At 40.4% G+C, this 24,315-nt stretch overlaps 1 protein-coding gene across 1 annotated transcript in view; it reads left to right on the top strand.

The window, feature by feature from the left end:
* LOC119158137 (protoheme IX farnesyltransferase, mitochondrial) overlaps positions 1-24,315 on the top strand; it is a 104,563-nt gene that overhangs the window by 11,206 nt on the left and 69,042 nt on the right. The window contains exon 4 of the mRNA XM_037409699.1: positions 627-751. Coding sequence (XP_037265596.1) covers positions 627-751 — 125 coding nt within the window. The remainder of the gene's footprint in view (positions 1-626; positions 752-24,315) is intronic.

Here is a 24,315-nt window from a genome sequence, read left to right as displayed (position 1 = left end):
AATTTCTGAGGCTTTTAAGAGCTGCTGTGTCCATGTGATGATGTGATTGTACCTTCTGCCTGAAGTGGGCATGTCAAATGGGAACAGTGTGGGCAGATACTTGTACAGTGAGGTTACTGGCTTCACCAGCTGTAGCCTACATGCCCTGAGTCTCTTTTTGACTCTCTGCATTGCTTAAGTTCCTGCTATAATTTCATATAATGTGTATCTCTTAATTTGAGATTTTTCTTACTGTTTTTCTTCCATGTTAGACTTTGCAATGGTTTATAAGTTATGGGAACAAATATGCCTCCTGTACATGTTGCGTGAGGCAGTTTGATCCTGTAGCAAATCCATGAATTAGTTAACACAGACACATACATTTTATTCTCGCCTCTTCTACTAATGTGCTGATGCTTCTGGGTTTCTCATTTCATCCCTGACAGTTCTCCTTCTCATCTTTGACTTCTTTATGTAGAGTATTAGTATTGTACGCAGTTCCTGGAGCTACTTTGATCCATAAAAGTAGCAAAAAATTAATCTGCAGAATGGTTCTTACAGGCTTTAAAAACCTTAACTCTAGTGGTATGTACAAAGGAGGCTGTTTCTTATTGATCCTTCAAACTGTGCTGTCGCTTGCGTTGCAGCCCTGGTTGTAAGCACTGCATCTGCTGGCTTTGCCATGGCCCCAGTCCCCTTTGACCTGACCTGTTTCCTGCTCGCCTCCCTCGGAACTGGACTGGCATCCTGTGCTGCCAACTCCATCAATCAGGTCAGTCCATCTCATCATCTGTACCGCAAACCGGTGTCGTCCTGGCTTCTGAAATGCTGCCAAGGGTTGTTGATGGCTGGCTGGGAGCGGTGTGGTGGTGTGCCTTCAGCTGCCGCCTGAGCTCGGAGCCAAAGGAATATGTGTCTGAGAATTAAAGCAGGGTTGCTAGGCATAGTGTGTTTATTCAGAATGGAGCTGATGAGGTTTTAAACCTCCCAGTAATCATGTTTATCTTGATAATACCGACCATGGGTCACGGAAAATGATATGGGAAGGACTGTGTAATTGGAGTGTAAGAACAGCCAGCAGGGCTCCAGCTTTATGTGCCCAGTTCTTTGCTTGTGTTATTGTATGACCTTGTCGGATCTGCCTAAAGAATGGCTCAAGGCACCTTTCTAGATGTCCACAGTGGGACTCTGGTGGGGTTTGTGTGCCTCTGTTCAGGCTGGAATCAGGGTATCTCCTGCACATCTACAAAACATACTGATAATCTCCGTCATGTGGTAGCTGTTTCATGCTGGAGATGTTCCAGGTGCCTGGACTTGAGGCCTCATGGTGTGTGTGAACAGGCTTGGGGAGCTTGATGCTGATCTCCCAGTTCTCCTGCAATCTAGCTGTGAAGCAAAGTTGCTGTTAGGCTCTTCCTGCATCCCAGAGGAGAGCCTAACTATTGAACAGGTAACAAACACTTGTAGTGTTGAATGGAGTTACAATCATTGTAGCCGTGGTCACGTTCAGTTGTATATATGACCTGGAAAAAGAAGTGGCAGTAGCAGTGCCACCTTTGATAGCACTTCAAGGTTTCAGCAGTCACTTGTGGGATGGGGGAGGCTGAGTCTTGGGACCCCAGTAATGGAACAGGGCATGGAGGTTTCCTGTGATCTACATCCTGGTGTCACCTTGACTGAGTTGGGCTCTTTGATGTTTACACCATGTAACACCTCGGTTGTAGGCACCCGATGTGCTTTTTGAGGTTACACCCATAAGCACACGTCTTACTTGGGCTGAAGGAAGTACAGGTTTTACTGTTCATTTTCACAGACTGTAAAATTGGGGTAGGCAGCTAACTTTGTGTCTGTTTTCCTTGCAAAATATGAAGGATGCTGCATGAGTTTTAGTTGCTTGGAAATATTTAGGTAGCCAGCCTAACTTGAAAACACTTAGCTAGCCTTGAAAAATAATTTTAAGTCAGTCACGCTATTTTCTAAAGTATACAATTGGTTGTCATATATCTATTTTTCAAAAAAGTCTTGTAGAAAAGCTGTCATGACTAAGGTGAAGCTTTCTTGGGTTTGATACAATTGTAGAGGTACACTTTTTTCTCCCCTTTTTTCCTTTACTACAGTTGTTTTAATATTAAAAAATTCCTTTTGTGACTTATCAATCCTTTGAAACTTTTACTGTCCTGTTTACTTTCACCTTTGATGTGGATACTAGGGGACTAAGAGGAGAATTAATTATTACTTGTTTAGAGACTCCTGTGCAGCTTGACTTTCTTGGAATTTTGATAGATCTTCTGGAGATGATATTCACACACAAATAACTGGTTTTCTTTGTCTTCAGCTTCCATGTATTAATAGCTCAGTGTTGTATTTTATCTCAAAACTAGCCACTTCTTAAACTCTTAGAAGTCACTTTTTAAAATCTTGAGGTACTTTAGAGTATCAAAAATCCTATGGCATAATGTGGAGTTTGATACTTCTGAGGCTAGGATGGGGAAGGAAAGTTAGGAGTGCAGTGACTTTGTGCTTGGGCTCATAATTCACTGTTTACTCGCTGCTATCTCACCATAGGAACAGCTGTTAATATGCCTTTAAATAAAGAAGATTACTCCAGCCTCATGAAGTATAAAATTGTCTTTCACTATTTCAGCTGAAGGCTTTAAGTTCACACACTCGCTCATATTGAGCCAGTTGCCTGTGTAGACAGACCTTCAAGGCAACTACTTTTATTAAGGAATATAAAGAAACAGAGTTGGTAACAAAGCAAAAGATAAGAGCTGTGGTCTCTGACCTTGTTTATCAATGGATCCTTTTAGTCAACGAGTCTCTGGTGTTGCAGTTGGTGCTGTGTCTGAATTGGCTGGGAATTTAGTTTTCCAGAAATACTTTAAGCTTGGGTTTACGTCACGACCTTTGGGAAGGAGCACATTTGACTTGGAACTTCCTTTATTGCTACTTTGCTCTGTCCATTGCTCCCCATACGCATCCTCTCCTCTGGCAGCTCGTGACTCATGTTTCCCTTGTTGCTCCTTGCTGTCCCTTAAGGACCTTTTTATACAATAACTGTCTTTCCGTTTCCCATATTGCTATAAATCTGTACATCTTTAAGGGCAACTCATCTTTCCCACTCCTCGTTTCCCTGATAGATCTGTATTCACGATTTACAATCCTCAAATATGTCGTGGGAAGGTAAAGTGTTGATTGTGTAAGATTCTTCCCCATGATTTAGGACAGGATGTGAGGAGCCTGGTCCTGTGAAAATCTAATAGAGATTCTGTAATAGTCGTGGTATTATTGATACAAACGTCTAACTGTTCAAATTCTGTGGTTTGGGATTTTTTTTCCTTCTCTCAAACACTTCATTTTAGCAATCTGGTAGTAGCTGGGGCCAGTTTGCCCCCATTGAATTAAGCTGAATTAGCTATTTAGGTTGAATTAACTACTGGGGAGGGAGCCAGGACTATTCCAAGTAACATACAGAGACCAAGAAGTCATGTTTTGTTTCTTTATGAAGTTGGTCTAAAATAATCTTTTAATTATCACTTCTTCTCTTGATTTCAGATGGTTGTGTGTCACAGCAAAAAAAAAAATAATAAAAAAAATTTTGATGTAACTGCAAGAGCTATAAAGTTACAAACATTTCTCAGTGGAGGTTCTTGTCACTTTCACTGTCATTAACAAGAAGGTGATAATAAACAAATGTGAGTTGGCAACATTGTAGTTTTCCATTGTTTATAGAAGCACTGGATGTTTATCAACAAAAGGTGTATATTTAAAAACAAGCTTCACTTGTTTGTAAATCCATCAATTATAGCTGTACTTTCTGATAGAAGTAGAAACAATGTGCTTTTATGACAGACCTGTGAAACTGAATAACTTTTTAAGAAGCTGATACATTGTTGTTTGAAGATGGTGTTTGAAAATACCCTGGAAAATACAGACAAAAAGTACTTGAGCATGGGCTGGCGTTAGGGGGAAATGCGGTGCCCGTTCTACAGCAAGGTCATTCTAGAAACGTTAGTGTAGAAAATGCCAAGAGAAGTATCTTGGAATAATTTATGTTAGACAGTAGTTTGAGAGAAACGGAATCTCTCAGGCTGGTGGAAAATGTTATAAATTCTGGGGATCTGGATAAATATCGGAGGGTCCTTGGGTTTTCCTGTAGCCTGTGTTGGGTCTGTGGGCTATAAGGGAGTGAACTCCTGCTGGAAGGTGCCAAAGAAAAGATAGTGTTTTATTTCTGTTGTCCTCTACCAGCAGTTCTGCCTCTGCCTCACTCCTTCGTATCACAATACTTCAGAGTTATACTTCACACCTAATCTAGCATTTTAGTGGCGTGCTAAGCCAGTGGTCCCTGGTTCTCTTCCACATCACGCAACACTGCGTTATATCCTTTAGCCCTTCAGTATTGTACTACAACATGTCACCACTTTTCAGTCCCACCTGCTAAAACTGCTTTCCTCTTTTTTTATCTTTTTTCTTTCTTTTTCTTTCTTTTTTTTTTTTCCCCTAATGGCGCTCTTTCTTTTTTCCATCATTGAAGTAACTTAAAGTTATTTTGGACAGGTGTTCTTTATTGGTGTTCCATCTTTTCAAAATACTCAGTATTTTACAGTAGGTTTTAATTAAAAAAAAATAAAATCACTTAATGCATTTACCAAGGAATAGACTGAGACACATTTTTACTGTAACATTACTAAGCTAGCTGAAACCACTGGAAAATCTCATTATAAGACATCACTCTTGTTAATAGTAGTTATGGTAAGGAAATGGAAATTTGTTCTGGGGTTTCATCTTGTAAACACTGTGTGTTAATCTTGAATAAAACAAATAATTAATCTTTGTGTATCACTTTTTTTATACCGTCCACTTTCCTGACTCTTTCACTGTTGTATATTGGTATGGGTACACAAGAAGGTATTTTACCTTAGTTATTTCTTACAAGTGACAAAAAGGGATAATTAAAACATTGGTTTTCTGCTTGGTGACGACCAGTTTTGTAACTGTTTTCCTATACTGTACTCGCACTGTCATAGAAATGGAGTAGAAGAAAATGATATTAAGTTAGTTGATACATCTTTTGCTTTTTTGTAGCTCTGGTTTTTGATGATTTTTGAAAGCTGACTCAAGTTTCAAGGAGTAGAGTCCTACATTTATATTATGGAGAAAACATGTCATTTTTGAGACTTCTAAGGTACTAGCCTCTGATTTATGGAGAAGGAGATAAAACATGAAGAGATGTTTACAACACAATACACGGCATTAAAATGTTAAAGGAATCACATGCACATTTTATATGTCAAGTACATTCTTCTGTAACTGCAGCACAGTTAAAGAGTGGGAGAGAGCTATAAAGATGAAAGCAGGATGTTTAAAATGGTTTGAATTTAGTAACAGAGAGGTAAAATGATGTGGTTGGATTTGACTGATGGTACCTTGCAAAGGAAGCAGACTGGGCTGAATATCTTAGCTGAAGTTAGAGAGCAGAAAATAAGAAATATAGTAGATATGTTAACCAGAATGAGAGAACAAATGTAAGCCCAGTTGACATCCCTGTCCCTTCAGGGTCTGATCTGATGGCTGGGTTTTGCTCTTAATGTCATCCTCTCTTGACAGTGATGATCCCTTAGAAGTGTAGCTGTAATGGGTGGAAAGGAGGGGTTTAGTGTTAAAATAATGGAGTGAAATTCCGGATCTGAGCTCAGTTGCCAGCCTGTGAACCCTGTGTATGATCTTTTGTATTAAGACAAGCTGTGATGGTCATTTGGATACTGCAGGGCACCAGGCTAAATAAAGTCAGAATAGAGCAGCCTCTCCTCCGATTCTGAATCCACTTACTACCTCTGCGCTGCCAGAAGGATAGCCGTAGTCTTCACCTTTTATGGTATTTTACTGTTCTGTAATGACTTGATTGACCAGTACTCACAAAACACCTTAAAAGTTGCTAAAAAATTAATAAGCCTGCTTAGATAAGCAAATATTGCCCCATCTTCTGGAGAAAGGTTAAGTGGAGCTTACAAATACAGTCACATTTTGTAATCTTCATCGTGCTGCCATTGCCTGTACATGAAGCTGTGGCTCGCTGTACTGATGGTCCGAGGTCAGCGTTTTTACAGTGTTTTTTTTGCAAATATGGGTTAATTAGCAATACTTGGATCCCAGGGAATAAAATGGGTGTGTTGATTCAGTTCAGATACACAGTTCATGCCACAATGGCCAAGCAACAACGTCATCAGTTGGAGTGATGCAAATGTGCTTGTATTTCTGCGCGCAGTTATAAGGAGTCGGTGTTTGTTGTGTTGTGTTTTTTGTAGTTTTCTGAATTACTTATGTTTAAGGTCATGTAACAGGATGAAAGGAATAGGAAGAAGTAAGTTTGTGGGTTTTTTTTTAATTTCTAAGTAAATGTTATGAAAGAATGTGTGTTGATGATTTTCAGAAGTCCAACACCTTGTTCCTCTCTCAAGATATATTGGCTGTAACTGTTTAAGCTTCCTGGGCCATTAAAAATTGTAATTCATTTTTTCAAGGAGGGAGGGGGGAAAACCCCATGAGGAATTAATTATTGTGAACACCTGTGTTGTTGGGAGGAGGAGGGTAACTGGGAGATGTGCCACCAGCTTCCATGGCGGAGCAGACTCAGAGTTGTTTCAGAGTTGTCAAGCAGTGACAGTAATGAGATGCAGCATAAAAAAAAAGAAAGGTATTAACCCTGCTTTCCCCTGTTGCCCCCTGCCCCACCAAACAACTTTCGTGAGTGAGAAGGGACCTGAGAGGTTTGTATGTGGCTGGGTCCCACTGATCTTGTGAACACAGAGGTTTTTTTCACTTGTATCTTCTTTTGTTTCTGCAAGTTTTACAAATGTTCTGGTTTAACATTGATCAGAGGCCCTGCAGTGCTACTTGTTTCTCAGTTTCCCCACTGAGAGATGTTTAATGCAGGGGTTTTGATCATAGAAGTAAAAGTGGTTCACATTGGACTATTACACCCACGTAAACTGTTTACATTGCTTTCTGTGTCTGTGAAAAAATAAAGTGATGTGACAGTAGTGGTTGTGTTCCTTTCAGAGAGTGCTGCTGTAGCTTCTGAGCAAATATATAGACTCATAGGATCGTTTGGGTTGGAAGGGACCTTTAAAGACCATCTAGTCCAACCCCCTGCCATGAGCAGGGGCATCTTCCACTAGACTAGGTTGCTCCGTGCCCTGTCCAACCAGTCCTTGAATATTTGCAGGGACTGGGGCATCCACCACTCCCCAGGCAACCTGTGCCAGTGCTTCACCACCCTCATTGTAAAGAATTTGTTCCTAATATCTAATCTAAATCTACCTTCTTCTAGTTTAAAACAGTTACCCCTTGTTCTATCACAACAGGCCCTGATAAAAAGTCTTATAAGCCCACTATGTATTGAAAGGCTGCTATAAGGTCTCGCTGGAGCCTTCTGTTCTCCAGAACGACCCCAACTCACAGCCTGCCCTGACAGGAGAGGTGTCCCATCCCTCTGATCATTTCTGTGGCCTCCTTTGGACCTGCCCCAGTGGGTCCATGTCTGTCCTGTGCTGAGGACCCCAGAGCTGGAGGCAGTACCACAGGTGGGGTCTCACCAGAGCAGAGGAGATGGGTAGAATCTCCTCCCTTGACCTGCTGGCCACGAAAAAAACCTGTTATAAGGAATCTGTTATAAGGATTGAATCAATAGGGGGAAAAAAAAAGCCCAAGGGTTAAACTAATGCACAGAAAGTGGTGGTTAATGATAAATGCTTGGATTATTGAAGAAGTGGAAAAGAAAACTAACAGGAGTTTGGCAGTCTCTCAGACCCCTTTCTTTTTATTTCCCAGTGAAGGAATTCAACAACAAAAGAGAGAACAGCAACAGTTCTTTTTATATTCCCCCAAATCCAATGTTGGTTTGATGTTATCTCACCATGCTTAAACTCTTCCTACCAAATAGGTGTTTTATTGAATAGCTGAAGGGATGTAGAGGGAATTTTTATTCTGATGCTAATGTTAATATGCTTTCATTCAGACACAAGTTGGAGGAGATGACCTGTCAGATCACCAGCCCATTGCCACTTGATGCCAGAGGTTTTTCTCCTCTAAGTTCTGTCTTGTCCACTTTTGAAAGCACTGAAATTTTATATTTTTTTGCTTCTTCCCCTAGCAGATGACTGCACTGCCATGTTTGAATGAAAGAACTTGATTTAAATGCCAACAAGATTCGCTCCCTACAGCGTATTTGAAAAATCAGATAGTTGAGTGATTACTTTAAAGTGATTCAGAAAGAGCCTAAAATGACTTTCCAAGTTCTTGGGTTTCCAAATCAAAATATTTCATGCCTAGCTAATAGCACCTTTCCCTTCCTGCGTGCATCCTGAATGAGCCCACTGGCAGGCACTTACTCTTTTCGGCTGGAAATGGAGAGTGAGTCAATCAGCCTGCACTCCTGCTTGTTCATTTGAGATTAACACCTGATGCATCTCTGTCTCTCTCTGAAGTCCCCTTTGTTTTGACTGAGCAGATTGCCTGAAGCAGGCGGCCTTGCCTTTCATCTGCCTCCCCTCACCCCCCCCACCCTGGCGATCAAAAGATTGTCAGGAGTGGTTATTAAAACCTGGTGTTTGACTCTGGAGTACAGGACTGTCAGCATTGGAGGCAGCCTGTGGTGTAATTTACAGTATATAATAAATATAAGAGAAGCGCAACACTGGAAGTCTATCTTGTGCTCTAAAGTGTGCTGATATATCCTGCTTTGATATTTTAACTGCTAGGCAACCTTCATTAGTGGTCATTGAAGATCGTAACTTATGGCTCTGTCAGATGATTCATAATTGCAACAGTTAGATCAAGTTAGTGTGTAGGAATCCTTGATATCGAGTAGGAATGGGTCAGTTTGTGAAGATGTATTTCTTGAGTGGTGAAAATGACGAGCAGTAATGAGAACCAACCTCTGAAGGACCGATAAATTTTAAACGCAGAGATGGTCTTTGCAAAGCATAAATTATTTGACCTACAACTGAAACTTGATAAAGGATCTTGGAAAATATTATGAATTAATGCACATCATTGTTGGAAGAAATTCTCTTTCCTCATATGCGTATTGTGTGAATATGGTACATGAAGGGGCTTCAAAAGAAAGTGGATAGCATCCCAGAGCCCTAGAGGGAGGGGCACTTGGGCCCCAGTCACCAAAGTGTGGTGTTCAACGAAGACAATGACAATAAATAAAACAGCACCCTTTTTTGCTACTTTGCCTCCCTCTGTGACATTCATTATTAGCATAAAGCATCAGATGTTAGAGGAGTTAAAGTCAAAATGGTTTGATTTGATTCCTTCTCTCATGTTACATTTCATATATATTAAAATTCAATGGAAAAACAGAAAGACTGAATAAAAAGCTATATTTAATGTTGTGCCCCTTCTTTATGGATCATTATGCTTCCTGATTTCATAAAGACTTTTTTTTTTTTTCTTTTTTTGGTAGATGCACAAAATAAGCATGTCTCCTTGTTTGTTATTTAGTTACCAGCACAGTCAGCGTAAGTATTGGGTGCATGCTTTCTCTCCCTGGTTGTATTTGTTGATGAGCAGCTTATGCCCTAAATGACCACCAGAAAGTGGTAGGGTGGGAGAGGGGATTTTCTGGAACAGATGTGACTGCGGGGACTGCAGCTCCACCGCCGCCAGGACAGCGCGAGGGAAGCAGCCCTGCTGTCCTGCGCTTGCTTTCTTCCTCGGCTGAAACTGTCTTTTCATCCACGTAGGCTTTGGCGATAGGTACGGTCTGAGAGTCAATGCAGAGAAAATTCCTGTTGTTATTGTGAAGTATCATTCTGATGGACAGGAGCTTTTGGGTGGTCGCTGCAGAAACCTCTTAACTTCTATGCGTGCATGAATCCTCAAGACGATGCGTTTTGATGCTACAGGAAGTTTTGTGTTATTAGCACTGCACTGAAAGGTTCTCTGGAAGTACTGGGGCAAGTGTGGTATGAGGAAAAGAAAGAAATAATTTACCAAATGATTAATAGTCAGGAATACTTTGGTGGTGTGGGGTTCCCTTTAGATCCAATGCCAGATTTCCCCTGGAAAGCCTGATCACAGGCAGAACAAAGGAATTTCAAAGGACTGAAATGATGGAATGTGGAGAGAGCACTAGACAAAAGGGAAAACCTAGTACTTAATAAGATTTATCTGGCCTTTTGATCCATAGGGTATTGCCTTTCTAAGCTTAGAAAAGGAAAAGTGAAAATAACTAGTCAATATTTTTTTGGTGTCAGTCTTTAAATACATGTTTTGACACTTCCTAAACTGGGATTTTCTTTAACAATGCAACTATTAAATTCTAACCTTATTAGATAATTAGTGATCTGTCATTTTCTTTTTGAAATTTAAATGGTGTTATGTTCATCCTGTTTATTGCTTTGAGTTGGACTCCTGGCAGTTTCAAAAACAGCAATCCAGTACCTTGTATACTGCGCAGTACGAAAAATAACGAGTATGCGGTGAAGTATGACTCACAAGGGTTAAGGAAAATTATTTCCTGGTTCCCTGACACAGCCTACCAATACCATCTCTTTAGGGAATAGCTCATTGAAACACAAACCCAGAGCATTCTAACAGTCCCTTTCCTTTTGAATTATTTTAGGGTTTTCTCTTCAAATTTCCATTGTTAAAAAAACCCTAACCCTACATGAATGCCATGAGTTCACATTCTACTTTGTCTTCATAATGTTGGATGGGATTTATGTGCAGTAAAATGGAGTAAAATCCCTCTTTCCTTAATTTTGCATGACTGTCGTTGCTGTTAATACAAAGTTTTTCTCTGCTTCCTCTTTGTTCCATGCTGCGATTATCAACAACTGTGGCCGTGAAGAGTGGACCCAGCTAGCAGAGCACTGCTTGGGCTTTGCAACTAGGCTTGGCAAAGGCAAACAGGACTTGAACAAGGACTTGTAACGTTTGTATGGGCTGCAATACCTTAATTTACCTTACATGGCTTTTGACTTATTTTTCCCAAAGCTGCAACATTTTACACTAAAGCTTACTGCTGACCTGATCTGCCAGAACCCAGTAGCAGGTGTTGGGCAGGCAGGTGTCCCAAGGGAATTGTCTCTTTTCTCTGTTGTAGTTGGAGTAGGAAGAAGGAAGAAGAGATACCTCTAGGTTATAAGGAAGGGGATGAGGAGGGTCTTGGCACACCTTTTCCTGAGGGAAGGAGCAATTGCTGTTTCCCACTGAAAGGGGAAAATATTGTTCTCATGCAGTTGCTAGGACTGCTGCAACTGTGAGGTTGAAGAGATGCACTATTTTGTTAACAGCGAAACTTTTTTTTCCTAGGACTTTTCACGTGAGGAAGCTCAGAGTAGCTATTTCAGATTTCTATAGGGGTCTGATGTAAACAGATGCATATGTAGTGCGTATTTGGGTGAATGTCTCTATAGCTCATGCAGTAACTAATACTGGGAAGTCTGATGACAGTGTACTACGAAGTGCTTAATTATTTCAGGTCTTTCCTTGGTCACATTGATCCTTTTTTGTTATTTTTGTGTAGAATTTAACTGTCCTGGTAGTTTGGCACAGATGTCGCAGTGACATAATTCTTTTGATTTTTCCTTCAAACTCCATCAGTAGTTGTGGGAAAAGCACTTTTAGGATTGTCAGGGTAGCAGGTCACTGAGAGCATGATAAAGTGCTCTCTGATGAAGTGATGCACCAATAGGTGGGTTTGGTTCCCTTTTTAAAAACTCCCCATCATATGTAACAGCAGTCAGCTGCTCTTGTGTCAGCGTTATGGCATTTAAACATTAAATTTTTGAAGGCACCATAACAGGTCTTTGAAGTAGAGTCTGCAGATCACAGCAGATAGAAGTTACAGGGGATCCTTCTCTTCATGTCTATGGTGGTAGCTCAGAATTTTATTATTTAATGTCTGTATTGCAATAGTGTCTTGAGAGCCCAGTGATTTTCCAGAGTAAGAAGGTAATGATGTGTGTCCTGCCGAGTTTGCAATCTGGGAAGTTACAGAGTGTGAAAGTATGTGGGTCTGCCTTTAAAAACCAAAGCACTTCTCTGAGTTACATACTTAGGTTTTTAAAAGGAGGATTGAAAAGCGAGTTGATTAGTCTGTAGAAATCAAAGGAGGTAGTTATTGTCATGAGAGATGTAGTCTTGAATGGAAACAAGCTGCGTTAAGCATGTAAAAACTCAAGGACCATCCATCTTTTTTCTGGATATAACTTAAAACCTTGGAAGTGCTGGAGGAAATAGTAAGACTTGTCAAAGCCTGTGTTTGTTGGTAAGGCTACTTACTAGTGTCAGCCTCGAGTTTACTAAAGGTCAACACATGACACATCCTAGAAGAAACAATTGAGTCACTGAGAGTTGATTGATGCTGATTAAAATCCTTACAAGTAAATGCTTCTTAATTTTTTGCTATATTTCTGCTCATGGATTGGGTTGGATGTTGCTCTAGGCACTGGCAAGGTATGTTGCTTGATTCTTGGAAGTGTGCCTACGCTATGCAAGAGGTTTCCAGTACGTGATCTGCCTAATTTATGGTAGGATGAACACATGTGGCATGTGCAATATCCATGTTGCCAATCCATGGGGCATTTATCAGTTGTCCTAAAAAGATCTTTTCTACCCAGAGTTGATGACGGTTGGATTTTTTGTTTTAAAATTTGTCATACTTAGGTAAATAGGCATCTGATACATTCCTTGGGAAGGTGTAAAATATATATATGTATTGCTCCGCAATTCCTTGGATTCTGGTGGGAAATGGCTGTCCAAATTGCACCAAAACTCAGCAGTATCCCCAGTGGGATTATAACACTGGTATGAATAGAAAGCTGTAGTAAATTCTTCTAAAAAAAATTTATTTGTAGTGTCAAATAGCCATTTACCACTAAGTGACTTTTTAAGAGGATTCTAAGCATAAGCTGTTTAATGAACGAGTAAACCACAGCTCTGGGCAGTAATCCATTTCTTCTGGGTTTTATGAGATCTGTACGGAAACTGAAGGAAGAGGTTAGTTTTCAATACCAAAATCATTAGGTGCATCATCCAGATGAAAAAGCACAAGGCATGTTGGAAGTATCTTTAAACTAGGACAAGAAATAAAACGGGACACGTGGATGGAAATGTAAGGGTTGTAGCAGCTTAATAACATAAGCTTTGACTTTAAACCAAATGTGTTTGCAAATCTATGAGGTTTGGTATTCTCAGGTCACTAAAAGGCTAACTCTGTCTGGATCTGTATAGATTATGTAAATTTTTTAAGTAAACCAGACTTCTAGAAGATGAAAATCTGTCCTTATAATCCTCCTTTTAAGACTTCTTTCTTATTACAGTCAAGATTTATGTTGATGCTTCTAACAGAGATGTGACAATCCGTTTTAACTTCGGAGAGTATCGTAAAGGTGATGGCATTTGAAAGCAGGCTGAATAGTTCAGCTTCAAACTCATTTTTATGTTCTGAAATTAGATACTTTTAAAAATAATAATCTTTTACAAGATGCATTAGGACTTAGAATGCCGTGTATTTATTTAAGGGCAATAAAAGCAAAATATTATCTTTGAAGGGCATCCTTTATAAAAATGTTTATCTGAAATGGCCCGAGACAGCAAAGGAACTGAATTGGAAATAGAAAACAAAGTTGCAGTGAAGCGCAGAACTCTGCTGCATTTAACTTGCTGCTTGTCCTGGTTACAGCTCGATGCAGAAGCCTTTCCACCGTCGTTTTCAGCAGCTTCCTGACAGCGGGAGCGTGCGGGGCAGAGACAGCCCCTGGTTCATCCAGGCGCCCTCTGCTCAGTTAAGTTTTTCTCGCTCCAAGGAAAGTTCCCATCAACTTGTGGATTAGTAGCCAGGCAGTGTCTGGAGGGGACGAACACAGAATGTCACCTGGCAAAGTTTCAGCCGTAGCAGGGAAATGTTAAACTACAATCTGTGTGTTGGTTCCCATTCTTCATCCTTGATTAAAGCCTTCAGAGTGAGGACCACTCCTGGTGGAAATCATTCATGCCTCCCGTGTAAAATGACGGTTGACTTTAACTCCCTCCTGATCTAGATGTTTCTACAGTTTCTTTTGAAGTGGGGCCAAGAGGTGATGCAGAGACTTATGAGCAGGACAGGTTTTGTAGGGAGAGTTGAAGTATTTTATTAGAAGTACCGCTAGAGTCGGAGAAAACGGATAACCTATAAAGTACAAACTTTCTTCAAGTCATCATGCAGATGTGGTTCCATAGCTCTAGTCATACCTAGAGACTAGTCATCTTGGACTCTTAAGAGCTGTTTTTATGCCAGGATTCTGTAAGAATAAATCAGTGGTATTAATACAATGCCATAATTATTTTCCGAATAACATGAAGTAGGTGACAGTGAGGTGGAGTGTGATGACGGTCTGTAAAAGTGCAACTGGCAGGGACATGATGTTTAGGAAATGGTTATTTACTGTCTCTTGAAAACAAGAGTGAGAACTTTTAACAAAAGGCAAGTTAAAAAATGAGCAAATGGAGTCTGTTCTTCACGCAGTGTGCAGTTACAGTGTGACTGCTTGCTACAAGAGGTTTGGATAATAAGGGGCTTGGTGATGGTGCTCATGTCACCTTTTACGTCTTTGGGATTTGCTTTGTTGTTTATTTTCCAGTTTCATTTTAGTTACTAACAAACTGAGTGACATTGACACATACAACTGAACGTGAGATTTAAAAACAACAATCAAAAAACCCAGCAAGCCTGCTTCAACAAACTGCTACTGAACATTAAAGGAGCTGCACAGCAGATTGCTTTTCTATCGAAAAATCTACCCTTCGGTTTCACTTGAGCCCCAAAAGCTGCTTTGCTTCTGTTGCTGCTAACCTTTTGTGCTTGGAGAGCTGTAACCTTTCTTTTTAAGTCTGGATTTCACTGCAAGTGCTTGAATGGTTTTTTTGCTCTTCTTCTGCAGGTTGTGCAACCTCTGTGGCGTTGTTTTTTTTTTTGTTGAGTACAAAGGTAGGAAAGGCTGATTTTAAATATTTGTTCCAAAGAGAGAAATAAAAGAAACAGCCAAGTGCTTAACTGCTTTGGAATGAAACATATTTATCACAAGTGGCTCTTTGCATTGCTGGAGGACGTGAAGAAGTAGTGCTTGGGGGATGCTCTTGGAAGATCTGCCTTTTCCAGTGTGATCTGGAGCAGAACTATGAGTAGGAATGGTTGGTTACGTCTGAAAGTAGGCTTTCTCCCTGTTTTCTGTTTAATTCTGTTACTGATGAGAGTATCGGATTTAAATCGTGCTTTGGGCAGTCATGGTAGAAGTTTCTCCCTTGCTGCCTTCCCACTCTTTCCAAGAAGGTCTCTCCATAGGGGCCAAAATTGCAGAATATTTCCTTAAGCCACCCTCTCCACAGACCAGTGTCTGTTCTGGTGCTGCTTTGGCGATGATACATGTTTCCATGTGTAATTGTGGCTACCCGTAGCTTCCAAAGACACCCCTCAAATAAGTTATCCCATGACCTAGTCGCTGTGTACTGTTGCTGGCTTCAGATTTGCAGCCCCAATGCAGAAGACGTTTTCTTCTGTGTCTCCAGAGCTGCTTCATCGGGTGTGTTTTTTTAAAATGCCTGTGAGTTATGTGCGAGTGTACTTCTGTAGGCGACAGTGGTTGTATTTCAGAAAGTGGCATTGATTGTGATAATGTAGCATACAGCTCCTCTTTGTGAAATTCAAGTCTTTTTAACACCACCACCTTCAAAGACAATAAAAATTCCAGTCTGCATTTATCTATTCCCATGTGAGGAGTTACTGCAGTGTATATTGTATCATTCCATGTGAAATTCTTCTGCTTAATAGTCTCATTTATACACAGTTGTCTGAGGTCAGTTTTCCGTTTTGCAGTTGTCAAACAGCTGTCAAATTAAGAGACCAGATCCCAAAGTTCATTTACATTTTATGCCATTCTTTGGGTGCCTGTTTCATATCTTAATATAACTAATGATTTATCTACATAACTTAGTCTTCTTTCTGCACTTGTTTTTCACAGATGTTCACATCCTCTCGCTTTTCAAGAGCAAGTCTTAAAATAAAACTTCTACCTTTTTTTTTTTGTTGTTGTTGAGGCTTTTCATTAGACAGCCAAAGGAAGATAGTATTGTATTTTCAGTTCAGGCAGTATAAATGAAAATGCCTCATCAACTGTAATTTGAATTTTGAATTGGAGAACAATAGTAAAAAAGTTTTGCAATGTGTTGCTAGAAATTACAAAAGAGAAAATCTCATTTTCATTCATTTATCATTGGTTTTGGTTAATAATCAGCCTAGCTATTGATTTCCCCCTTTAACTTTTGATTTCTTGCTCTTCAATAGGAAAAAAAAAACTATAAAGGGCTTTGTTCACAAATCATCTTTGTAGTAAAATGTATTCGTTTTTCATCCTCAGGAATATCAAAGGCTATCATGTGAGCGAGAACACAGAGACTAAATTGAATGCTATTTGTGGTTTTGTAGTATGATAATTCTTACGTCGCTGAGTTCCAAACGTAAATTTATATGGTGAAGATTTAGGGATTGGCTTTTTATTTTTTTCCCAATGGTGTAATGATCAAAGGAATATCTCTATACATGCCATTGATGTCTTACTACAAAGTACTTAAATAGCCTGAGGTAGCCATCTACTTTATATAAATTCCTTAAAGACAGGTAGGGACCCTTGGTTGTTAAATGTATACTTTTGAGTTGGGTGTATTTTCAAGGGAGGAAGGCAAGAGAGATACTATTACAGGCCTCAGCAGTCCTCTGTAGCGCTGAGCTGTAAAAGGCTCTTTAAAAAGTAGCCTTAAATTATGGTCACTGGGGAAGTTTGTCTAGGGTATGCTGCGCCAGAAAACGTTTCTGTGCCATTTCAACGTCATTAACTAACTGGTTCAAGAAGTGTAACTTAATTAACCCTTTCCAGGTTTGGGAGGAGGGGGAATTCTGGGTTTTCTGTACATATTTGTAGCCTCTTTACGTTCTGGGAAGAGGCAGTTTAAAGACTATCAATACTCCTTTTTACCAGTTGCTTAAAGACCCTATGCTTTCCTAAGTAAAGGGAAATAATATCCTTGCTATTTGCTGCATTTCATAGGCATTTCATAGGCAATTATTAGTCTTTTCGGTTGATGGGATCCGCATTGGGATTGTAATAAAACACAAGTCAATGTGAAATTGGATGCAGACTAGGAGAGCAGATAAAACCAAGTGAAAATTAATGACAGATGTAAAAGTTATTGGTAATAACGTAGTCATCTTTTTACAATCTTTTTCCAAACTATATTTTTATTTCAGCAGATGTCACTTGAAATCTTCAGAGTAAATCATCTCTTTGATTTTGATTATCATCTTGAATACTGAAAGTAGCTTAATTGTAATGGGTTCTGACTTATTTATGAATACATTTTTACATTTGAGGGCTGGCACACAGATCCCAGGCTGCTGAGTTGTTCAAAATGGTTGGATGTAGAGTGCTCCAGTCGATGCCTTTAAGTCTATTTTTATGGCTTGAGATGTCACTGGAATTAACTCCAGGGTCTGCAGAGCATCCCTGAAGCTGAGGCTCTGTTGTTGCAGGTGGGACATGGGGGAGCGGTGGGGCTGGTTTGCTCAACATCCCCTAAGAAAAATGTGGTAAAGCACCAGCTTTCAGTGCTTGTTCAGCGCTGAGCATAAACAGCACTTCTACAAGCAAATGCAAAAAGCTTTCCCCACTCATTTGAAATTGTAAGCAAGCTTTACTTTCTTTGTTTCTCACACAAGAAAGACCATCCCAGGTCAGCCCAAAGGGCTCTTCAGCAGGATTCGTTGATGCCCTTCCTGCCTCAGACCCATCGGGTTGTGGGACCTCCTCATTCATCTCTTCCTGGCCCTATTGGCTATCAGCAGCACTGGGAGAAGGATGCCTGATGTGGGAAGTCCCAGGAGCTGAGACCTTCTTCTTGTTGTCCATGGAGCGTGACTGGGCAGCAGCCAGCAGCTCCCTGGGTGCTTGCAGCGATGGTGGGCACTCCTGGAGAAGGCTGGTTAGTGCCTCCAGCGCTTCTCCACTGTGGCACTGCTGAGTTTCCCTCTTGTTATCCCTTGAGCTCTCCCCTCCACACTGGTTTGGAGTGGAGATGGAAAAGATTATTTTGTTTCAGTAGGTGAAAATGAATAGCAAAGGTATATGGTAGAAGATACTTAAGGTTTACATGAGCTCAGGCATGAGGGCGTATGTCTGCAGAGGAGTCTCCAGCAAGTTTTGTGTCAGGGACTCCTTGAAAACCTGATGGTGTCTTTCTATCTGTGAAAAAACTCCTCCATGAATTTGTCCAGTTTCCCTTTTTAGCATGGGGAGAGGCAATGACCGCTCATCTCCCTGTTGGTTTTCCATGCTATTTATGGTTTTATAGACATCTTTCATATTCTGCCTTGCTTGCCCTTTTCCAGGCTGAAGAAACCTACTCCGTCTTGGTTCTCCCATATGGAAGCTGTTCTGTACCTGTGGTTGCTTTTGTCTTGTCTTTGGTAGGTTTGAGAGCTTCTCTTTGAGAAAGGGGTGCCCAAACTTCACCCCCTGAGGGCAGAGACAGGGATACAGAAGGGATTTATACAGCGGCCATGTGTGCGCAGGGCAGCATCCCTCCCCCAACAGGCACATGTGTGTGTACACACAGGCACAGACTTTGTTAGGGAGTAGAACTGAGAACAGCAAATTAGATTAATCAAGTCCTTAACGTAATTAAAATTAAATGAGACCTCTTGGGACAGTAATCAACCACAGCAATCAACTGTCTCTGGTACGGTGCCTCTAGCTTTTCTTTTTAAAATAATTTCTGAATAGTGACCGACGTTTTCATAGACCTATCTATTCCTACTTCATGGTGCCCTTTCTAAGGGAAAGTAGCTCAGAACTGATTGGGTTTTTTTTCCATGAGTAACATGAAATTTACATGTATCCATACATACTGGCCTCTGCCTCTCATTTGACAGTACTTCTGCAATTCATCACTCTCAGCTTCAACCCTTAAAGGTCTGAACAGCTTGCTAGGAAAGCCAAGTGCTCTGTCCACCTGAGCACGTTCTGTTCTTGGCTGAAAGAAGATCTTGAGATCTTACTGTTGTGAAGTACGTTAACCATCTTTCCGAGGTAGAATTACCCTGTTTTGAAGTGTTGAGCTGTTGTTACAAAGGGAGGGTCACTGCAACCACCACTGTCTCCTGTTCATGCTAAGAAAAAGAAATCACATCTTTTGAAAGGGATGCCATAGACCTGTCATCCAGGACAGGATTGCTGACAGTGCCCGTCAGCCTGATGCAGGTGCTTGTGGTCCGTTGGGACCTTTCAGTCCATGACAGAAAGCTGATCTCAGGAAGACCCCTGTGCTTTAGCCGTTCCTGTTGGTTTGCTCATGCGAGTCCCAGCTAAACAGGCTGGGAACCCCATTTGGAGGGCCCTGAATTTCTTCTGCATCGCAGAGACATTTAGGAACATTGTTCAAACCTGTAGTTTTTGGGTTAGGAACTGTGTATTTTAAAGTTAGGTGTGTTACAAACTTAGGTACCCTACCTTCTCAGTGTGGGGATGTCAGTAAGGGGTCTGATGTGCAGCTTGTGCTGAGCTTAAGCAGAGCGGAGCTGCAAGCCCCGGCTGCTGCAGAAGACACAGATCACTTTGAGCAGCATTACCCTAATGAGGGTGCTCCATGCTTTTGCTACTGAAGTGTTGGGTTTGACACATGGGAATACTGGTTTTTCTTTTTTTTTTTTTTTTTTAAACCACTGTCATGAAGTCAGAAGACGTTCAACTGCAATCTGGACAGAGAGAGGCTCTGAAGACTACAGCGTGGCAATTTCAAGGTTAACCCATCATCTAAGGGATCCAAAATTTGCTCCGTGTGTCTTGCTAGAAGGATGGCTTCTGCTGCTGAAATCAGACTTTCTCTCAAGTTGCTGCAGTCTTTTTCTTTGTCATTAGTGCCCATTCTGGGATGTTTTTTTAATTTGGTAGAGGAAATGCATTTATGCTTTAGCTGCCTTCCAGACTGCCACTGCGCTCTCCCTGTCTTTCTCGCCAGCATGCCGACTTTTCTCATTAGGCTCAAAAGAGAAAGTGCCTCCTCCCCTGCCCCAGCCCAGTTGAGCAGCTGCATCTGTTTCAGATCTGGAGGATCACTGGACTGCTCAGAAACTTGTCCCTTCCCCCCCCCCCCCCCAACTATATCACTTGCTATAATAAAATGGGGGTGGGGGTGGGGGTGTCTGCTACTCTGTAGTAACTTAAAGGCAAAGAGAATTTTAGAAATGTTATAGCTACCTGTCTTCTGTACTGCTGTTCCCCCAACACATTGTTTATTGTGTTCATGTTCGCAATATCCTTTTCTCTATTTGTCCAAAATGGGCCCAAAACTGAAGCTAAAGCAGCGTCAGGCTAGTGTGTGAACCAACAGACCAACCATTTTCTAGGCAGAAAAAAAGAATATACATTAGTGACCAGCTGTCAGAGCAAAAATAGTTAATGCGTCAAAAAAGTTTATGCATGTTAGATAGACTGGCTTTATTTGTTCTGGTTAATTACTGAAATAAAGCTGTTAGAAGGGCAGGAAGATTTTTCTCTCAGGATTTGAATGGTTTGGCCCTGGAAAACCTGGAAATGCATAGTACAAACTGGATGCTGATAAATTATTTTTGCACAGATCATAAAATTAATAGTACAATTTCTATAAAAAGGCATAAATTAGAGTATTTAAATGTTATTTTTATGGTATATTTAGGTGGAATTATTTTAATGTAAATGGTTTATTTCAAGGAAACTGTGAAATTGATAAATAAATCTACTCTGTTCCAGTGCTAAACATGTGAAATGTAATCTTCTTGAGTTTTACATCCGCAGGCCAGTGTCCTTGTGTTTGCAGTAGGATGTAGGTGCTACTAATGTGTGTAACAGGTGCATGTAATTTAACTGTAGAACTAGTCAAAATACCTTTAATCAGTTAATGTTAAGTCAAACCATATGGGTCCACAGCTACTTTTCTCCTGCTATCCAATCGGCCACGCATGGTGCTTTTGTGGATCAGCGTCCTGTAGGACCCAGCAGTGGGATGTAGAAAAGACCTGGTTGCTGAAATTGTAATCTTTCCGCTCCAAAGTAACAGCTGCAGGTAGTGTAAGTGCACGATGGTCCGTTTCAACTTTTCTCCATTTATATATAGGTCAGTTTGGGAGATTGCAGGGTTACGTGTGACGCCCCGAGGAGCACAGACATGGAATTGTGTGTTTATGGGATCGAAGAGCCATTAAAGATGCGTCAGCCTGTGTTAGAAACGTAACGGAGGCTTGAATGCGGAGAGAATAGGGTGTTCGTCTGGTCAATAGCTTTCAGCACTGACTTCTGTGATATTTTAAAACAGATGCAGTGAAAACAAAGCATAAATATCGTGGAGAGATGGAAATGTTCACTGTACCGGGCTGATAAAAAAATATTTGGAAATGCCTAACAACCAGAGAACAACTTCACTGCTATCCAAGGCATGAAAATGTTTTTATGCATATAAATGCAAGTTCCTTTCTTGTTCTGGAATATTAGTTTTACCGAAGACTACTTGAACTAGGACAGAAACGGATTTGCTGGTGGACTGGAGTAGCGTGAGCATCCAACAACACTGGTACCATCTACTGAGTAGTAAGTGTTTTCAGTTTGTCGTCTTGTAATGTGTGGATTTCTGCTTTAAATTGTTGGCAAGTATTTCATTTTTCAGACACTGTATTCTGCATATATACACCCTGTTAGCTGACGCTGCTGGAGGACAGTTATTTCATGGGGTTCTCTTTCTGGGTGGTCCTCCCAAGGCCGTAATCAACGTACACACGGTGTATCTTGTCAGCGCAGGGCTCAGCGCCACAGATTTATCTTGTCAGATAGCACCGGCCAGAGTGTGCTGGCTAAGGATCTGTTCAAGGATCTTGTCTACAATTAATAAAACTAACTTTTGAAGCTATCTTTTTCTTTCATTGTATTAAAACAATTCAGAATGTCAAGTATTCCCTTTGAAGTTGAATTTCAAGTTCGTCGACTCTGCTATGGCCTACATTTCTGCAGATCACAGCTTCAACAATCAGATGATAAATTTATTCTGAGACATTTGTAGGATTTGATTTCTTGAAAGCTAGCCTTAATTAACATTTAGCTTCATCTTAAGATTTGGCTTCATCTTTAGAGTCTTTTCAGCAATTGATTGCAAGCAAATGCACACAAAGTTCCTTTGACAGATATTGAAAATAGCCATGGTAAGCATACCATTAAATACCAGAATACTGTCAAAATTATTTTCAAGGCAGATTTTGTACATTTTTTTTTAACCTTGTACTTAAAGTAAATATCTCCAAGTCATTAATTTAATGACTTACTCTTTCTTCTGCTAATACAGTATAAAAAACAAATGCTGACTACTGATATTAAACTATTTTTAAGAGAACTAACTTGGGAAGCTAGAAAAAATACACTAACACACACTTAGGAGCTAGGCAGAGTCTTAAGATACCCATAACCACAGAATATTTTTGATGAAAAAAATTACAGGAAAATAGTTTTTGTTGTTGCTTGTGATAGTAAAGAGGGGGAAAAAACAAACCAAAAAAACCCCAACAAAACCCCCCACCAGAGAACAAGGCAGAGCTGTACTAGTAGGGGGTATGTGTAAGTGTATTGGCATCTCTTTTATGCCACTGGTGAAAAGATTTCATCTTTATTCTCTGCCCTCAGAGAAGACTTCAGATCTAATGTTCTGGGTAGCAGAAGACATCCGCTCTACTTTCAGCTTTTAAAATACACGTCAGCACTTAAGTTGGGTAGACAGCAGCACTAATCATATTAAGCACAGTCTCCAAACTCCCAGCGAATGCATAATTAATACATTGTTTTAGAGGTGCGGGGACAGGGGCGAAGGGCAGGGGCTGCGTGCACAGCCCGCGCGCTCACGGGAGCCTGGAGCTCAGCGGCCCCGGACACTGCCGCTCCCTCTGCTCCCTAAATCTTGTTCGTTACACCTCGAGCAGGAGCCAAGCCATCAAACAGCCTCCATTCAAACGTTTGCCACGTAGAGCTCTCGCTGGGATAGTAAATGCTAATTCAGTGTCAATTAGAAAAATGCCTGTAACGGGGTGCTGCAGTTAATAAGAGGCGCTTCTGTTGATTCATTGCTGGGGTGTGGTTTTTTTTTTTCCCCTGCTCCCTGTATTTTGTGCATCTCGCACCACTTTTTTTTTGATTTTTATTTTATTTTAAGCAACTTGAGTATTTCATCTCCATTTCAGACATTACTCTGAAGTTCACTTTATGCCAGTATACCTTTCAATCACATAGTGCAGTAAATTGTTGAATGCCTTCTGTTTAACCATTAAATGCCAGTACAACTCTTGTGTTTGAGCATTTATGGTTGTTTTTTGAAATTAGAATTTCATATTACAGGACTGAGTGTTAGAAATGTGTGACAAACTATGCTACGTAAACATATGCATACTGTACTGATAAATCTGCTCCAATCAAAAGTGAATCCTGATTTAAACTTGCATTGCCACCTTAATTTTGAAAACATGTAAAATGTATATTGCAGATACGTGGTGTGGTCTGGCTTTTTGTTGTTTTTATTACAATTTTTTTTTAACATTCTTGCGAAAACATTGTTTCTCCAAGTTAGCCATGTGTTAACCTCAAAAATGTTAGTTTTATGGGTAGTGTTGCCCTCATAAAACAAAAATGAATGGATAACACTTTAAAGAAGTCTGCATAGGAAAAGGAGTTTGAAATAACATTCTGCTCTGACTTTCTTGACTAATTTAAACTACTGTTATATTTTTGGTTAAAGGTTAATGTTCCTTTAATTGGCCTTTTAATCGTACATCTGTGTTTGGTTGTTGGGGGGGGTGTGTGTATCACACTGAACAATATGCCCTTAGCGTTCACATTTTTTTCTAGTAATCTCGGGGGATTCTTTGTCTTTTTCTGAAGCGTGCTATCTGAACTAATTGCCTCGTGGCTTGAACAGCTTTCAGCCAAAACTCTGGTAATATTTTAGGAACAACATTAGGTAAATTCTAGCACTGACTCCTAAGTATTTTGAATGGCAGCATGTCTGAGCTTTCGGATGCTCTTTGGAGTGCGTTGGAGTACGGGGGAGTAAGAAACTGTTTAGCAAAATAAGATCTTAACAAAAAAGTTAGACTATCTGTTTAATTACACAATGTACAAGTTCTAAGGAAATGATTGATTTCTTGATACTTGATGTTTATTTATGCCTTGTGCAATACTAGCTCCATTCCTTGCGTGGGCTAGTCAGTTCATTATATTTGTA

This window comes from Falco rusticolus, chromosome 1 (assembly GCF_015220075.1).
Source record: "Falco rusticolus isolate bFalRus1 chromosome 1, bFalRus1.pri, whole genome shotgun sequence".
NCBI lineage: Eukaryota > Metazoa > Chordata > Aves > Falconiformes > Falconidae > Falco > Falco rusticolus.
Note: the sequence above shows the minus strand (reverse complement) of the source record. Positions and strands in the feature narration are given on the sequence as shown.